Raw genomic sequence first — 19,894 nt, 5'->3', positions numbered from 1 at the left:
TAAAACATAATAATACCAGGGGGTGTTTCACAAAGATTTAAGTATGACTTAGAATGCCAAGTTGCGTGCGGTATAAAAGTCATGGCCGGACTGGTCAGATCATGCCAAGAGGACGCGTGCACTACTGCTATCAATCCTTTAAGTGCAACTCTAAGTCATACTTAACTCTTTGTGAGACACCCCAATGTTCTGTAATATTATTGTATTTTCAACAAATATTGCTCTGTGATCCAGCTCCTGCATTCATCAACATGTCCTCATGCTGAATTCCAAACTGAGGTCCAAAAGAGTGACATAACTAGAGTAAATCTCAGATTAAAGCTAAGTCACTGATACATTTTCATGGAAAAAATAAACAATAAACTAGTATTCACACTAAGAATCTTTCTGGCAGAAAACCAAGCAAACACAATAGACTTACTCTTGAGCCATGTTGAGTCCATTATTTTAGTGTAAAGTACTTTTTGTGTCCCTTGTGATCTGAATATAACGGAGTCTCTAGCAGTATAGTCCCTGGCAACACCTGTGTATAGGTTACCATCTGATAAGAGAGAGAGAGAGAGAGAAAAGAAAATTGAAGTTTCAATTAATCCTCCAATGACAAAGATAAGAAAAAAAAACTTGTAACGAGTGGCTTTAATATAATTGACTTGTTTGTTTTTATCAAAATACATATTAGTGTGAAACATCAATACAGGAGCAACAGAAAAATATGCCATATGAATGTAAATTATTGAAATCTTTATTAAATAAGAATTCATAGCTTTCATATCTTATCAATAGAACCTGTAGATGTGCTACATCAAGATGAATTTGAAATGATTGAATGCTATTTCACATGATACAACTCTATGACAAAAAAAATCTTTACCTGCAAAGAGAGCTGTACCCTCTTGCTTGGGGTTGAAAGGACTGATAAAGGTTCCATCTGATTCTACATAGTCTTGAAGAGAGGAATCCTGAAAGAAAACGAGCAATACAATAAACATTAAGAACAAACATTATCATCTATCTCTGTTACCATGACAACCATAACAACGGATAATCTACTTTCCACCTAGTTTGTTCTAGCAGCCCAAGGGGCGATACTGAAAAACTTACTTTTAATAAGCGTCAAATCTGCTTACTATGAGGAATTCTAACTTGAAAACATTCTTGACACTGTAGCATCGATTGATTTCCTCCGTCCGTCAAACTCAATATCGCAACGGGTCCCGATGTTGTTATCAAACGAGAAATCTTACAAGTCGATTGCCATGGTAACCAGCAAGCGTCAGCTGGATTCTTCCTCACTCAATTTACAAAGAAAAAATTAAAAACTACTATGAGAAGGGGGAAGATGAGGAAGGGGCTTGTTCAACGATTCTCCCTCTAAAATTCAGAACATATTGTCAGAGGTCAGAGGTTGTCAGATGACAAACAGCTCTCGAACATTTTAGTGCCAATAACACACTTTTCACACTCATGATTTGACGAGTTAAACAGAGATTGGGGGGTAGTGCTGTTTCATTTAATTAGAGACTCACACCCAGTGCTTTGTAATGGATGATGACTGAAGCAATATAATGTTCACTTTGTCTCTTGTACACCTGAAAGGTGTTAACTCAGATGCAAGTATGCAAGTCATTCAAACTTATTAACTTCTCTCAACTTAAATGCAAAGACCCAAAGCTCTATTTTATATCGACACGTAGCTTTCAATTAAAGAGAAGTAAATTTCAGATATATCAGAATTTTGAGCCTAAATTTATTATCTAAAGATGCATCTTTCATCAAGAGTAAAGCCGGTCATGATTCATCATCCTGAATGCATAGGGAAGGAGGTGTAAAATAATGTGACGCTGGGATATTTCACAGTCACAAAGCATACACGGGTCGATCAGCCGAGAATCCTAGCTTTAACCTTGACAGAGAAAGCTACGGAGAGCGTGAAACTACGACTGTGAGGTGTCTTGCGCTGATTGCATTATCAGCTACAGCGTCCAAAACCAAATTGAAAGCTTCCGATATCCCTTACTACGACCAAATTCAAAAATTGGATGTGAATTACTGAACAAGGCTAGCTATATATGATTGATTGCTAACCCATGATAGCAAATGTAATTAGGACTGTGAGTGTTACAAAAATTGAAATTGGTCAGCTGTAACTGGAAATTAAACATAGGCAATTTACATTCATGGAGGAGAATGATACTGCATAGAAAACAGTCTACAAAACAAAGTACAACGCAGGAAATGGAAAAGTTAATTCAGTACATGAAGCATTCAGCCGCTCAAAAACTCTCATTTTGATCAGATGAACAAACATTTAGATTCAGTACGAGTTTCAGGCAAGGGCCTCAAGTGTGCCCCCCTTTTCACGTCTGATGTCTCCCTCCTGCGTGCTTAACTTCATCAATTTATTCTTCTTTAAGTTCGGCATGATGGTATGGGCACCCACGCAGCAGAGATGCGTTTAGCATAAATTGATCAAGCCTACTGATCACTATCTGTGACTGACATGATCCCAACCATGTTCACACTGAACTAAATTCATTAGTATCTATCCAGTGTTATATTGGGTAGTGAGAACACACTTAAAAGAGCATAATGTGTGGAGGCTTAACCAACAAATGGTACAATATGAAGTTTGGTACACCAATATCGGTTCTCACACAGACAGTAGGAATTGTGGCGCTGCACAGCAGCTGCCGGGCCAACAATCGATTAGGCAAAGCCAATTTTTTAGTATTTCAAGATTGAACAATAAAATATGGATTTTTCACAAATGTTTCTTATAATTAATATTATTATTGATAAGATAAATAATAAGGATAACAATTCTCATGCCATATCTGTTTCAATTTTATTCTAATGCAAAGAAATGATATCAAAATGCTTGATCTATGTATTGATTTAACGATTATACCATGATATCAATCTAAACCTCTACTATAGATTCACATCAGATTTCTTTTTATTTCACCTGTTTCATTTTCATAAAGTTACTAGATAAAACCGGATTAATTGTCAGAGTGGAGATTAGAATCTGGTTTCAAAATGGGAAAGTTTTGTGCAAAACTTATTTCTCATGATATAGTTGGGGCACTTTAAAATTTAGACTCCAGATTACATGTTCGCATGATCTATGAGAGCATGCAGAATCGTCATCTAGGCTTGCAAGAGACAGCTTGAATCCCCCATTCCTACTCTCTCGCTCTGACATTTTTCATTACGAGAGGGCTGTAAACATCACACCAATTAGATGTGGAGTGGAGAGAGATAGCAATGAGTCAACATTCATGGCTGGATGAATGTTCTTCTCCAAGATTTACTGTCAGGCTTTAGGGGTTGGGGCAAGCGAAGGGGGTGAAACATTTACTCCCAATAAGGGCCCCCCGGTAATATTTGTTTTTTAGCATTCAGCTTCTGTGCTAGAGTTCAACACAGGCATTTCCAAATTTGTTTTGAAACCCTGCATTTCCTTTTCAAAGCCCCCATACATTAAGACAATTGCATGAAATCAGCGCCAGAGCTTGATAAAGAGGGTAGCCTTGGAAAGCGGAGGAGTTTTGCTGCTTGAGCAGATACAAGAAGTCAATTCTCTCTCATCTATGGCTTGCCTCTTGAAGAGTCATTTCTAAATGAACGGTTGGGAATCAATGGACAGAACACCAAGATCAGCATTTATAAAGTCTAAATAAATCATTAAAAATTCCAAACTTGTTTTCGCTTCCATTGTTTCACGTTAAAAATTTGGACTTTCCTTCGACATATATTTCACTAGAAATGATAGTTTGTTTGTTTGATTGTTTTATTGGATTATTTTTCAGGGATATTACAAGATTGCCATGAGATATCGATATGATTGGACACTGCCAAACATTGAAATAAACACGAAAACATTGGATGGTATAACTTACTGTGAAGTATCTACACTTGGGTGACTGTGCATTGGTCCCACATGCAAACAGCCTGTTGTTATCTGCAGAATTCATCTGTAAAACCTCAATAAAGTTCTGACATTCCCACTGTTCAACACCTTTCATTAAACAGTTCTCAATCGTCACATATTCAGAGGACCAACTGTAGTTCTGGATACCCTACAGATGCAAATAAAAAAGAAAAAATTAAACGACATATACATCCTGAAATCTTTACGCCAGTATCTAATTGTCAAATAGTCCATTTTTTAATTGATGGAGCTTAAAACATATACCCATAGACACACTTCTTGTGTAAACAAGCCCAATATTCTCATCAGCTAGATGAGATTATACAACCAGGGACTATAAAACATTAAATGATCTCCATAAGTTATCAAATCAGAAGATATTATGTATGCAGGTTTCTTAAAAGAAAGCCAACAATTATGTACAAGCAACTATTTACGATGTTTTCTTCCCTAATATGGGATGCATTTTTAATCATCATCAGGTGACGATGATATTTCCCAAAATATTTGCTTTACATACTGATTCAACCTAAGGTTCCCTCCAGCAATTCTGATTATAACAATGCCAATTTGCGACAGCTGACCGGTATAATGACTCTCATTTGGTGAGCAATAGTAACTGCTGTTCAATGGATCTTGGCACGGAATATTGATTGTTCTATTAAACTAGGAAACAGTTTTAATTTGTTGAACTACTTTTTTTTCATATACTGTATACTGCACAGAGGTAAATTTGTTTGTAAAAAATTACAGCAAGAGAACTAAACTAATCATGCAATTCAACCATTTATAGAAAGGAGGGATTCATATATATACTGTGCAAATTACAGGGAAGTTCAAATGATATGGTGTTTTTTTATAGGCAGGTTCCGTCCTCTATACAGGTGGATTTGTAAGATTGAGTTTGAATTACGATGTTTATCAATAAGCATCCTTCCACCACCACCACCACCTTTAGGTCTACTTGTTTTTTTTTTACTTCATCTTTTCCTTTTAGTATACATAATAAATTAAGTTGCAATATATTTTCATAATCATTTCAAGTTTGATGTTTATAAATCTGTACACTCTATGTATATGTACCTGTAAATTGTACGCAATTCAGCCTTTTGGCTGCAAAGTGCAATAATTTTGAATAAAACCTTTTCAATTTCAACCCTTCATACATACCTGTTGGCTGCCGAGCGGCTCTTCCAAGTTGATTTGATAAAAAGCATTTTGAGCTCCGACCATCAGCAATCTCTGTTCACTGTTCAATGTCATAGATCCAAAATGTTGACCTTGGAATGATCGGAAATCTGGACAGAAAAACAAGAGAAAAAAGGACAGAGAGTTATATTTTTTGTATTAAGATGTATTTGTACTTTTATTTTCATTATTACATGAACATGTACACACTGAAGCACAACTACATAGAAAATAAATGAATTAAGACAGACATACATGATGTGTATTAAGCAAAAATCAATTTAATTTTCATTTTGAAATTAATAAAAAACTACAATTAGAATCAATATCTCGCATCTTTATTTCAAGGGGGTATGGTTGGAATACAAATTAGCTTTAAACAAACAATGAGAACTGCCTTCAGATTCCAATAAATAAATTATACCAAAAACAGAGATACATGTATGGATATTATAAAGGCCATTCAATCTGCTTCCCCCTGACAGTTACATCAGCTCCACTGAGATGGAACTTGTGGTCATGATGATGAAAAATGCTATTATTGATTTCGGTTGTCATGAATATTTTACTATCATGTTTCATTCTTCATAATGGGATTGACTGGATCCATGAATTATTCATTTACAGTAGCCCCTTTCTCCCTCTCCATTGCTAACAAGTTCATTCAAAAGAAAAACATTGTGCCACGGTGAGCCTCCCCGCTCGATGCGTTATTTACAGGCTTCTTTCCAACAAATGACTTGAACTCATGAGGTGTGAAATTGGGGGAAATAAAGAAGAAGGAAAGAGAAAAATGGCAATTCTTTCCGCAATACGCCAATTGGCCATGCAATGACCCCGTACATATAATTTGCATTGTTCATCAAGTTTAGAATAATATCCATTTTGAAAAGGATATCATTATTTCTTGAATCAAGGTGTCGATTTAGGTGTAGAGAGGGGTCCAATTTTTCTTGTGGTTGGTAGAATTTTCCCATCCAAACATGCAATGCAATTTAACCAGGTCTTTCAGCCAAGCTGTTAACGAGATTATACACTTTACCCATACAGTGCTTGGCTTGCATGTTGTAATGCATTATTTGCTGTAAATCATAGAGCATTATTAATTCAAATTTATGCTTCATTTTGATGGTGCGTATGACTCATCACAGGGGCTTATACCGCAAACAAACCATTAATCAATCCTACTCTTGGACACTCGTTTCCGATACTCTCTCTCTCATCAACGGCTAACGCATCTCAATTTCACTCTCCCCCAAAATCAGGGAGTTTGCGCTCAATACACCAATTTGTGTGAGTTAGCTCATTACGACCATGGGACAGTTTAGAATTCATTCCCTGCTCATGCAACGTTTCCATTTATCTTATTGGATTATTGAGCGGCTATCCTGGAATGCCTTTCGACTGCTCTTATGGTAAAACAGATCAATAGTACAACACATGTCAACTGCCCTCTTTATTCATCTCTTAATCAATGAAGAACTCAACTGTGAAGCATTTAAAAACACTCCTGGATAATCCAAGGGTTAATTATTGATGATCTTGCCACATTCTAGGTCTCGCATGAGGGACGCTCCATACAAGACTCTAAACGCGAAAAAAAAAATGGTTATAAGGATGACAAGAAATGAAAGACTTTAAATAAAATAGGACACTCTTCTCATCAGTTCAATGAGATATTGACTGATTAAGAGCTATGCAGATGGGGATCGATTCAACATCTTGAAAGCTCTAAATGTGGAAAATTTTAAGAATGAAACAAAATACAACAACTACAAATCAAATAAAATAAAAGAGAGCAAGAGAAAATAATTATCTACAGAATTTGAAATCAAGTTGACAGAGATAGAATGAAACAATATAGAGTGTAATGACATAGCGTGAGAAAGAGATTGAGAAAAAGCAAGAGAAGGAAATAAGAACAGCTCTAGAGATAGCATATTAAAAAGAGAAAAATAGTTCAGAGTAAAAAAAAAACAGCTTGAAAAGCAAATCATCATCAAACAGATACTACTTAACAGAACCATGTAGCATCTCTATGAAAAGAAGTATCTCAAAGGAAGAGGATTCAAAGATAAATTGACATTCCTTAGATCACAGTGTTGTGTCCTAGAAACTTGGATTTGCACATCTCGACCTTTGGTGCTAATATTCAAGCCTAGCTTCATCCTTGTGTACTTAGTACACATCCTAGGGGTATTGTCATGTTCATTGGCATCGGATAATACACTAGACCTGTTTGCCGCCTCAGACATGGAGAGTAAGATCATCTCAAAAGATTTACTGAGAAAGAAATCAGTAGCTAAGCAAGTATGTTTGACAATTCTTAACCAACTGACTGCTGAATTCTGCCATCCCAGTTGATTTTAAAGGGGCAATCAACATGTTTCAATTAGTCAACATGCTTATTTTTTCATTTGACCTACCAAGTAAAAGGAATATTATTTGTTAAACTATACAAATATCATTGATTAAACTCATTGGTGAACTGGTAAAAAATCAAATGAATATAATCGCCAGCACAAGAATAAAGTTTCCATAATGCATATTTCTCAACACTATATTTATTTAACATGCCCAGAAGAATAGAATGACTTTTCCTTCCTTCTTCAAATGGGTTAACAAAATAATTACGGTCTTTTTTCATTTGGTAAGAAAACAACAAAGACCAGGAAATAAAGTAAGCATGAAAACAAGGTTGACAGACAGAGGAAACATTTGAATACTGTTATTGTCACCCAACAATGGAAAGACTAACATCAATTGTCTTGGCAAGTTTTCCAAGACTTCATAACTTCAATACTGACGAACAGATATAGGGAATGTGTTCCTTATTATGTGGCATGACTGTTTTTTACATTTCATTCCTCGTTCTGCTAAAATTGGGCTGTTTGGTCGATGAGTCAGAAACATGTTCACGGATACTTAACAAAGTTGTAATTTATGGAATTTATATCAAAAATAGGAATTGAAAAATTTATTTTTAAAAATGTATCGAATACACGATACTGGTGGTAGGTTAAAGGGATCTACTGTAAGTTTCTAATACACCTTTTCTACCCAATACTCCAAAGATTTCTAAATACATATACATGTAATAAAATAACTATATCTATCACATTATACAAAGCCAGGTGAGGTAATCCTCTATCGTTATGAATATTAAATACATTTCTGATACAGTAAAGTAGCAAGGTTACTTTCTATTGCTTCCTTTCTGGATAATTAAATGTCAGCGTCATCGCAATCAATAGAGGATATTGATTCCTCCTTTCCGGGGAGCAATTTGATATTAATACTGAGAACAGGTAGCTCAAATTCACATGGATATTACTACCAGTATTAATGAAATTTGAGTAAATGAAAGCTTTATAATTATGCTCATCTATATTTAAAGAAGATGGGAATGTACTTTGATGATATGAACAAATTTGTTTGTGTTTTAATGTTTAAAGTGCATGCTACTTCTGCTTCATACCCACAGGCCTGCTGAATATAACTTGTTCGAACTGCACTTTACATCACATACTACACGTACATGTATACTGTTTACAAGCCTAGCTACTGCCATGGGTGAGAGGGGGTGTTTGATACACTGTCAGATGAAATCAATCCTTAAAAAGTTTACTAAATCCACAGAATACTTCACTTTAATCCACTTTGAACTTGATTTCAGTGAATCTCAATCACTCCTGGAATGAAAAATAGAGTTGGACATCATCTACTAAAACTGCGATCTATGCAAAAGAAAATTGGCAAATAATGGGGAAATATTCCTGAGATGCCCATATCTAACCTGCCCCTTTGAGAATTCACCTGTCTGCTCTATGCGATGAAGCATTGCCAAGATGCATTATGGGAGTGGTTAATATCCGTCTCAAAACTCTTTGCCAAACTCTCTTGGAAGAGGAGGGATGCATCATTTTATCTAACATTAAAACTGCGACACTCTTCCGCATACATCTGCCAAAATCTCCACATACTTTTTCCCCACTCAACTTCCTCTTTACATTAATTATAATCACTTTTGAACATGAATATAGAAATTATCAATGTGAAATGTTCAACAGAAAATGTTTGCCTCTCAGCAGGAGATGGCTTGGGATTTAATTATAATTACAAAATTGCGGTTTCTGGCAGTCCTCTAAACCACCAAAATATACACCTATTAATTCTTTATCTCTCAACACAGATCCTAAATCTTGGCATTAAACACTATTTTGCATACTACACAGACCCACAATGCAATGCAACTTTCTTTTTAGTGTTTACATCAACAAACAACAAGGACCAGTCCCCCACATCTAATCATAGCTGTTTTTGTATTGACCTGTGCAATTGGCTAAAATTAAACAATACACTCTATTTTTCTGGAGTACTTTTCTCCCGAGTTCTCAGACCACAGTAAGACCTGTTTTAAATGTCAACAGTCTTTGGTATATAGAGTCTGCATAATCATTGGTTGAAGAGGCTTTATTTCACAGAGTGTTACTCTATTGTTCATAGAACTCTGAATAGAGAACTCCCTTTAGGCTGGTCATCTATCAATGCACATTTTTTTTTCCTCATTTTTTTTCCTTATTCCTTCTACACGAACTTTCAAATCTCAGAGGCCTGGAAGGGCCACAAGAATAGGCGCATAAACAGAGTTCACAATGGTAGGTTTACTTAAAGCAGTAGTTCCAGTGAATATGATGGAGTCCCTGTTTGTGATTGACTGCTTTTGAATAGAACAACTAACACAAAATTTCAATAGAACCACGAGGCTAGCAAGAGGGGGGCGGCCAATTTACAAAATCTCTAAAGAAGCTTACCAGAGCGATTTTTCTTTTTTTGCTTATTCACCCCACTGCTTGCCTTGAAGCCAAAAAGTGGAACTTCTGCATGAAAATTCACCCCAAAACTAAATGATACAACTCAACTTGATTATTGGAGGGTCACAATAAGTCAGATTTATGAGCATGTTTTTTTTTTACTCCATGTTTTTAAAGCCCTGGGAAAATATTGAAAATCACGCACTGAAGCAAGCTTTTGTAATGTGCCCAAATTGACGTCAAGATAGATGAAAATTAAGGTGATATCAAGCAAAAATCATCATCAATGTCAATGATTGATGTCACTCATACAAAGCAGCGCAACTCTTGGGGGGTAATACTAAACCTGAAACTTTTGAGGCAAAACACTCCAAAAGTATTATTTATAATCCTGTAAATGCTGTGTCATGAGAAGATATCTCTTTCTCAAGGATTCCTCAATAAAGATGAATGTAATAAACAAAATAAGTTTTGGAAGGAACTCGGCGAAAGGTTACAAAAAGTGGCTGAAGTGTGGCCACCTAACAAAATGGTTGTACCACGTCAAAGAGGTTTGAGAAATCTCTATACCAGTACCCACCCAAACAAACCAAGACAGATTGCCACCAAGTTTTACTATTGCGGTGGCGCCCAACATCAACTTCGATCAGCAAAGAACAAAAGAGAAAGAAGATTTGATAGTCTGGTACTATATACTTGAACAATAGGAAGACAGGTTACAGTGATCAAATCTCATTATCAGAGACACAAGGAAACAGAATAGCTCAACTTGTTCATGGTTTCACAGGGCTCTTATCTTTTTGTTTATTCTTAATCAAAGCAATAACCAGTCCTGTGGTTTTCAATCGCTATATTACATCCATGGGGTTCAGAGACATCATTATAGAGATCAGCATCGAGATTAGAATGAAACACAGACCGGCAGCCACTACTACGATTTCTCCCGGCAACAGATTTGAACAAATGACAGACAATCTGGGGATGCTAATCTCAAGACGATTTTTCACGTTGTCAGAAATTGGGATATCATCATGGGAAAGTAGGTACTTCTGACCCATCAGAAAAATGTTGATCACCAACATCTCTTCAAGAACTCTTGTATTTTGAAAGGTTTGATTGGATTTGACAAAGCTCCTCAAAAATGATGTTCACTTATCGATCTATTGTCAAAGACCCATAAGTGGTCTCCTACGATCCAAAAGGGTTGATAAAAAGGTTTTACTTAAGTCGCTTTTCAATCCCTTCATATACTTCATTAGGTTTAAACTCTGCAGCAATATGTGATTTGAGTAACTGATCATCAATAAACTGTAAGAATAAGAACTTTAAAAATCTTTGCTTTGATGTATGATTCAAGATGAAATAAATGGTTCTATTTATGTCAAAATCATTGTAGACTGCAAATTGAGTACTACATTCGATACCAGCAGAGGATGCTAGATGTGACTTCAGTCATAATCAAATAAAATGATAAATCTTTATATAGAGACTCCTACTCTACGTTGACATGGCTATGATGTATGATTGGCTGGTGAAAGTAGAACAGAGGAAGAGATGAAGACTGATAAACGACCAGACAACATCTGTTCACACTTTAGATTCCTTCCCAGTTACCTGTTACTCCTATTCCCATATAAGATGCCTTACTGTAGGCCTAATTGCTGGACTATAAAACAAAAATACCTAGGTATTACCTGGAGCCTAAAAGGTAAGTGAATGAAATGATAAATGACAATATTCATGATGACAAAATTCCTTGTATCCAACACAGCAATAGGCCTATCATACAAACTGCCTTACGTCAGAAACTTCAAATTATCCTTGTTTGTTAATTTTTTCTGCAAACCATCAATTTCCCCTTGTCATTAACAAATACAGATGTAGACCTGAACTTTATTTGACACTCATATTTAAATAAGATAAATAGAAAATTAACAATGCATCAAAAATTTAACCAAGAATTTCATACTTCCAGACAGTAATGTACACGGTTTAAAGGGGAGAGGTTATACAGAATGTTAGGTTATCAGAAGACAATCATCTCAGAATACAACCTCTGACTCCAACAGATGCCTGTGAATCAGATAAGTTGATGCGTTCCTTCATGTTTCATGTTGTCTCATCTCCCATCACCTGACCTAGCACAACCGGATGAGAGCCAGAGAGGCACAAGCGTTCAGGAGATAAGATACTATTGTTCAACATTAGACACCATGTGTTATCAGCTATCAGGAGCAAGATGGGGAAAGGTTATTTGGTAAGACCATAAATATATACCCTTCTGGCACTCATCCTGTGGGGTTACAAATCATCCACCTGAGATGACAATTGAGTTGTTAAATTTTCTTGAAATTAAGGATCATAATTTTTGCATCTTTTCGAAGAAAAGCATTTTTATGTATATTGCTATTGAAGAATATATCACATGCTTTTGCTTCATTTTGCATTCAAATAAGCCTGCATTCTCTATGATTAGCATATAATCCTTTTCTTTAAAAAAAAATTGCATTATGTTCAGAACCGGAAGGTGATAAGTCCATAAAGAGAACAGCTAACGTCTACCTGACTCTCAACATAAGACATCAAGAGCCTAATGTACAGTTACTAAACATGCACATACTGATCCAACTCTGCATAGGCATACCCTGAAATTTTACTCCGTTCAGTCCGTCGCGATCTGCCCCTCTGAGCTTACTTAGCGGCGGCGCTTGCTGAAGCAGGGATTATTAATCTTTCGGGGGAAAACGCTAGAGAAGATGTTTAATTCCAGGCAATATTCCCCTACTTATAATAAGAGGGTACGTTATTGGATTGGGTCCATAGGGTTCAATGTCAGACTGACTGGCTTCAATATTAACAGCAAAGCAAAGCCAAGAGGCAACTATATTCATCATCAATGTTATCCTTGCTATGAGCCTTGCTATGAGATGGGTCATGTGGTCCAGTGGTTAGAGCATTGGACTCATAATCGCAAGGTGGTGAGTTCGAATCTCAACTCTGCCATTGTCTCCACTTTGATAAAAAGGCCCGAGAGTGATATCTGTCGTCTATAACGTCAGCCACTATGACTGATTAACCTAGACGTAAAACGTTTCATAGGTAATTGGTTATATGCCAGCTTGGCGTTTACCAGCCAAAAATGCTGTCCTGCTGAGTTCCTACGGGAGTTACCACAAATAGAAACAGAATAGAAATAGAAACAGCTCAAAAAAGACACAAGTTGAAATATAATAATCATTTCATGAATATTATATAGCCTACAGACCAAAGAATTAAACATATACTGGAAACATAAATAAATAAATGTGGTGAATATTTTGCTATCTTTATCACTAAATCTGTCTTGCAAGATTATAATCACTACGTGGCATAAATGGAAATACATGATTTATTCAAAACCATCAAAGTAATTAGCCTTCCTTGATTCTGGAACCATTTCCCAAGCAGAAGATATAATTAAATCTCAACTAATAAACATCAGTTTCCTAAAGGTTTGAGACCTGTCAGACGAAAGAGTGCTAATTGAGCTAATACTACTCCACCCTCAGCCAAAGACACAAGACAAAATTAGCTTCATCTTTGATTTGATTACAGTAGCAGATTAACGCAATTAGTTTCTCCTCTATTACTCGTTTCACACACGAGAGCTAATGAGAACTTCCAATAGGGTTTGATCCAATAAAGGCTGAATATCGTATGCCCTAATGTTGACCTAAAATAATTGCTTTTGGTACAGGAATAGAAGCAAGTTAATTACAAGTACATTATTTGTCATCTGTGATTATACATTATCCCAGAGATAAGAAGCATGAAATCATCATCATGTACACGAATCACTGGTAATGCAATGTATTACTTATTACAATGGGTATGTTAAAGACATTAAGATGTAGAAGATTAAACAGTTATGCTCCCCGTGAAATCAGTGCGGCTAAATGAGTAATTGATGACATATAGCTGGCTTTGTCATTAGATCAGTTCCATACAGTGTGGAACAGAAGTGCTCAGTCTAAAGACAACTGTGTGCTCAATAGTGCGCCATCATTATCTTTGTATTACAACTACAAGTTAGAGAACAGAGTTCTAGAAAAAAAGTGAAAGTATTTCTTGTGTTTACAATAAAATTCCATAAACTACCACAAATCTATTTCAACAGGTGGTAATGATAGCCATTTACTTCCACTTTCTTATTCCAAGAAGACAATGAGTTACTAGGGGTCAAAACCAAGAAGCAGGTTACAAAGAACCCATTGCTATGACAACCATGATACGCAATCACTATTGATGGTGGTGGCCTATGCTATCAGTCACATGATCACAACTCCTTCTACACAGGCCAACAGAGCTGCAGTCTCACTACGAGGAAGAAAAAGTGGTTTGGGGGACGCGGAAACCATTTTGGTACCCCCCTTGCGATGTACCCCTTCTTCTCTATAGGATGGTAAATCAGAGATAGTCATTGTGATTAGGGTGCAGTAATAATGGCCCAATCTCCTAAACCCTATTGAGAGTTCTTTGCCTCGAGCCTTCCTCCAAGAATCTTTGATTTTGTTTCCTCTCTTTCTGGTGCCGTAAGGAAGTGAGCGACACTGATATTGTAAACCATGTAAAACTAATCTTAAGCTTTCAGAAACAATTAATTTTGAAGCACATCACTTGTATATCATTTTCTTTTTAAAGTTATACAAGATTCAGAGACAAAAACATGTCTAGAATACGAAGACTACTAACTATAATTTTCCTTGAGATGATAACAGCTTTGATTCAGCTAGTTGTTTGTCACAAACAGGATTTGTAAGACACTACTTTGAAAGAAAATAAAGCAGCTTTACAAACTACAACTGTTGGCACAATGAGTGGCCATCAGCCCTTACAAGAGATGGCTTAAAATCACACCAAGTTACATCATGGCTGTTTGTTATTACTGCCATTTAGAAAATAAAAGATGCAGTTTGAAAATCCCATTTTCTACAAAAATCAGATTGCATTTTATCTAAATGCGTGTTACAAATGTCACATTTATCACGAAGCTACACCATCGAAAATCAAAACATGATTTGAGTTTCTTTCATATTGCACTCTTAACCTCTTGTTGATCTAGATGTATTTTCATGCGAAAAAAAATATTTTGCTGAGGGCATTTACAATTTGAAATCATTTCAGAATCCAATCCAATATACTTTACAATTATAATTCTTAATTCAAAATGTAGGGCCTATAACTTGACAAATTATGATATTCCGCATTTACCGTATATAGCGCTTAACACATCAGAACGACGTCTCTAAGCACTTTACAGATATATTATTACCCCGGTCATCGGATCATTGCATGCCCGCATACAATGTATGCACCTTCTCCACTCCCTGGGGAGCATTCCAACAAGAGTTCCAAGACTCAATTGCTAGGCATACTACATATAGGCTTTCACATCCTACCAGCTACCCAATTAACACCTGGGTGGAGAGTGGCAAAGTGTGGATTAACGCCTTGTCAAAGGACGCTAGGCCATGGTGGGATTCGAACACACAACCCTCTGATTACAAGGCGAGAGTCAGAACCGCTACACCACAACGCTTCCTTATTATTCAAATAAGGATGTATGGGTTAGTATGGGGGTGATTCAGAGAAAAACGTGCAAAGAATCAGTCAGTCATTATAACCATAAATATTGATATCCTTGTCACCATTCCATGGAACCACACTTTGACAGGTTTATAATCCATGTTTCTAAGAACACTCTCAAATCCAAGATGAAATACAAGAAAGTGAAAGAGGAAAAGTGAAAGAGAGAGGAGAAATCTGAAAGCCAAGAATTCCCCTACTGCTCCATGATTGAACCCTGACCCCTTGTTATTCTGCTGCCAAATAAGGGCATGCTGAGGTCCTGCTCTGCTTTCCACTGAAACTTGGCAATACAACACCTGACTGAAAAACTCTCCAATGGTAGTGTATGGATGCTGGTCTAATTTTGGCAGGACAGGTGTAGGCCTACGTGGACTTTAACAGTGAGTTAGGATACAAGAGGGAACATTCAGTCTTGTTTAAAGTCGGGGGAAAAAGTCAGACTGATGTTTACCATGGTTTGCAAACAGACATCAAACATGACACAGCATAAGAAAGGCTTTATTGAATGATGTACAAGAGAGTACCAACAATATCTGTTGATGCTGGAACTAAAAGGGAATTAATAAACAAAAAAAGACTCAAGGTCATACAATGAAAACACTGATTCACCTCAGCAAAACTACATTTATAACCTTACCACATGATTCATGTTATTTCATTCAGTATACATTGTCAATATTTTGCTGAGGCAGAGTGTCAGTTTTTTTTTATAAATAAGGAAAAAGTATGGTAATATTTCATTCCACAAGGAAAACATGAAATTGGTTTGTGGCTACATGTGAGTAAATAGAATCATACCATAATTTGACACAAATTTGTAAGCTAAGAATGAGGAAATAAGCCTAAATATAATTTCCAATACCGTTATGTCAATGAATGTTACTGCATAGGCATATCACTCACATAGGAGAGTCCCTATAAAAAAAATGGTTGTACTATTACTAAGCAGTGAGTGTTTCATTTGCTTGTCAATATTTCATTGAGCGCAGAAAAGCTCCAAAGACCAGAGATATTGATTGGTCACTAATGACCTTTTAATTCTAGACTTGAAAGATCTACAAAGTGCACGATTATCCCAGCAAGGAACAAAGGTGTATGATTAAGAATTAATTTTCTCTGAAGTAATCTCCTGATACACCTGGTGTTTGATTGTAAATGGTGAACAATGTTATCTGTCAGAGTATAACCAAAGGTGGGATTAATGTTGAAAGGGATTCCAACAACAAATAATCTATCCCTAGAGGGAAACTGACGCAAGTTCCGTTGATACGGCTGATGTATCGATCAGCGGTATCGACATGTCTTGGTGAACAACAGTCTTCACACATCTCAGGTGTGAGGAGAGCCTTGAAGAACCCATCCCACCAACCATTCTTGTATTGATTTCAATTGTCCCTGTCAAAGCTGGGAGGTTAGGAACCCAACAACCCTTGTCTTTCGTTAGTTCAGGGAGAAACCAACTGATCAATATCTGGTAGCATCACTGACCAACTCTTTTCTCTTGAACTAGCCTTGGAGAAACCAAATTTTCACTTTCTGATTTCAAGGCACACCTCACCAAAATTCACAGATAGTACGATGTACTTCATCAGCCCATCAAAAATTTTAAACTAAAATGATAGCTCAAAAAAGCGGGAAATGCAGAAAGAAAAAGGTGCCAAGTTTGAAAGAACTTTGTTTGCTTGACAGCTGTCTCCCATTTATACATTCATCAATTATTCTGAAAAGAAAATTTGAAAATCTATGCCCACTTGAGTGAGCAAATACATTTATTCTGTTCAATCAACTGAGTTACGATGTGATTTATCAGTTGAAAAGAAACTGATGTGTCATGTTCAAATACTACCCTTTTTCTGTTTTTCTCCCTATTTTTCCATCTTTCCAAGTACAGAATTGTGTTTGTTTGTTCTTGTTGTTTGATTGTAGCTTTATATCTGACAGAATCAACATGCACTTTGTTCACTTTATATCATTCTGGTTCGAAGACAAACATTTGATTTCAATTTATGATCACCAGGATCTTATCCTGCACTGATTTTCTTATTTCTTATAAAAAAAACACTCAGAGATGGGTGCTCCAGTATCTTTGAATAAATACACCCTTTAGTATGGTTCCATGAAACGCTGCAAGCCTTGGAATGAAAGACAATTAGATAAAGACCTCTTTTTAAATAGTTACTGTACCATGTTGTTTTCAAACCTTGGTGTTTGCTAATTGAGTAAATTGACACAGGTTTGCTATGGTCTCACTATCTTCTCTATTCATCCATCATCAACAGAATCACCTCCCTTTGTTCATTTCTATTCCATTATTTGTTTTTCTTAGTTTGTCTCATTGTATGTTGTTTGGCCTATCTCTGCCCAGCTCCAAGCCTTTCTACCAGCCCTGCATCAAGTGGTTGTCAGGACCAAACAAGAAACCAGACTGGAACTATTGTTCGGTCCTCTTGGCTTGATCACCACAAAATGGCCTCTTCAAAGCGATAGTGTGGGTGAGATTTCATAACAATACAGAGTGGGGTGACTGGGTCTTGACAACACTTTCTGATTTTATTTTAAAACACTTTCCTGACTTTCAAGCATCTTTACCTGTTGAAGTACCCATCTACCGGAAGACAACTCGGTAACAGGTGGATATTATGCTAAAACAGACTCTGGACTAGCTTTACCTCTGAAACAATCGCAACTACAACCCAGTTCCCATTTTGTTATAACTTAAAACCCATTAATATACCATTACACATGTATCCATTACAGGGCTCTTGGGTAATAGTTGCTTAATCTTCTTCCTGCGTGTTCTAATATTACTGTGCTATAAAAAGAACAACAGAACCACAAGTTAAAATACAGTCACTGATACCAAAGAAAGAACTGAGCCAACTTTTGTATTGTATGATATCCATTGTCAATCCTCAAGATGGTATCCAAACTATGACTTTATCACCTTTCCTCCCCAAAATATGAAACAAAGTGAAACTCTGTCATTCACGAATCAAGTTCAAGTTGCAAAACTGGTACAAAGAAACTGTGTGGGTTTTGAGTGACTAATGATTGCCACGGATCAATCTTCATGTATTGAATTAGTCATTTTTACTTCTGACTGAGTTTGGGGGTTTCAAAAATGAAAGGGATCACTTGTACAAACTAATCTGACCCATGTTTCTTATCATGAATCAGGCAACGCAGCATGATAGCTACCCAGGATAGCAGTGAATGCAATAGAAGCTATAGGAGAAACAGAAGAAGGCAAGCTGTGAGGGAAGGTGTACAATACTCCATTGATATGAACAGGTCACCAAAAAATCAAACTTTAGGTAAAAATCATTCTTCAGTGGTTTCAATGAATTGTAATGTCAAATCTCCACAAGCCAACTTTACTCATTATACTTTCCAATATTCAAGATATTCAACAAAATGTTTTTAAATTTCACTGCTTAATCTTGTAAATTAGGCATACTTCTTGCTCTCCCTGATGGACGATTACCTGGAGCTGGTTCAAGTCTGCAATTTTAGACTACAGCACTGTTAGGATCTGTGACCTAAAAAGAAGGGTCATGCTGGATAACCAATTCTTTTCTTTATCTGGTTTTTTTTTCATGAAACTAAAGCTAAGTGGGGGAAAAAAGTTTATCAAAAGACAATAAACAACAACATCATTCCAAATCAGTCACCATTCAAACATCCTTTTTGTTTTTCTTATTTTTTCTTATTTTGGGATGTGTCATTGTACTAATCCAATGCTAAAACTTTTTTTTAGCCTAGAAGCATTGTTGAAAATGTTGTAGGTGAAATGAATGAGGAAAAATAATCAACCAGATGATAGCAACGTAAAATGTGCCTAAATTTATCAAAATAGTTCATGAAATATCCATATTTACTGTTTGGATTAAGATGAGAGAAACAAAAAAAAAAAAAATATATATATATATATATATAAAAGTGAAAAAAAATAAAAAGAGTGGATAAACAAAGAAGGCAAGGGAGATAGAATAAAAAAATGAAAGTGTGAAGTATGTCAGCTCAGCTATCTATTTTATAATTTCATCAAATCATGCTTGACTTGGCATATTATGCAAGTGTTTCCATGGCAACTGCTTGTTCATACCTAGGCCGATGAAAGATTGATAGAACGTCATGATGACTGGGAGTTAGAGTACTTCAAAAGTGCATGAACCTACATATAATAATCATGCCGATGTTTCCATGCAAATTACATTCTCTGAGCAATTCTTGTCGAAAATAAGGGTAAAGCACTGTCCACAAATGAAATAAGTCAATAATTCTCTTCTGACGTAACTGCATGAGATATGCTGATCGAGAAACAGGTAAA

The 19,894-nt window shown here is 36.2% G+C and overlaps 1 protein-coding gene across 13 annotated transcripts in view; it reads right to left on the bottom strand.

Moving 5' to 3' along the window:
- The window catches only part of LOC121416298 (semaphorin-6D-like), a 69,029-nt gene that overhangs the window by 27,203 nt on the left and 21,932 nt on the right, over window positions 1-19,894 (bottom strand). For all 13 annotated transcript variants that reach the window (XM_041609838.1, XM_041609839.1, XM_041609844.1 and 10 more), the window contains exons 3-6: window positions 5,105-5,232; window positions 3,903-4,082; window positions 872-959; window positions 422-541 (exon numbers count right to left, since the gene is read on the bottom strand). In XM_041609838.1, the coding sequence (XP_041465772.1) occupies window positions 422-541; window positions 872-959; window positions 3,903-4,082; window positions 5,105-5,232 (516 nt within the window). The remainder of the gene's footprint in view (window positions 1-421; window positions 542-871; window positions 960-3,902; window positions 4,083-5,104; window positions 5,233-19,894) is intronic.

The sequence above is a fragment of the Lytechinus variegatus genome, chromosome 5 (genome assembly GCF_018143015.1).
Source record: "Lytechinus variegatus isolate NC3 chromosome 5, Lvar_3.0, whole genome shotgun sequence".
Lineage (NCBI taxonomy): Eukaryota > Metazoa > Echinodermata > Echinoidea > Temnopleuroida > Toxopneustidae > Lytechinus > Lytechinus variegatus.
This window is presented reverse-complemented; position numbering and strand designations above follow the sequence as displayed.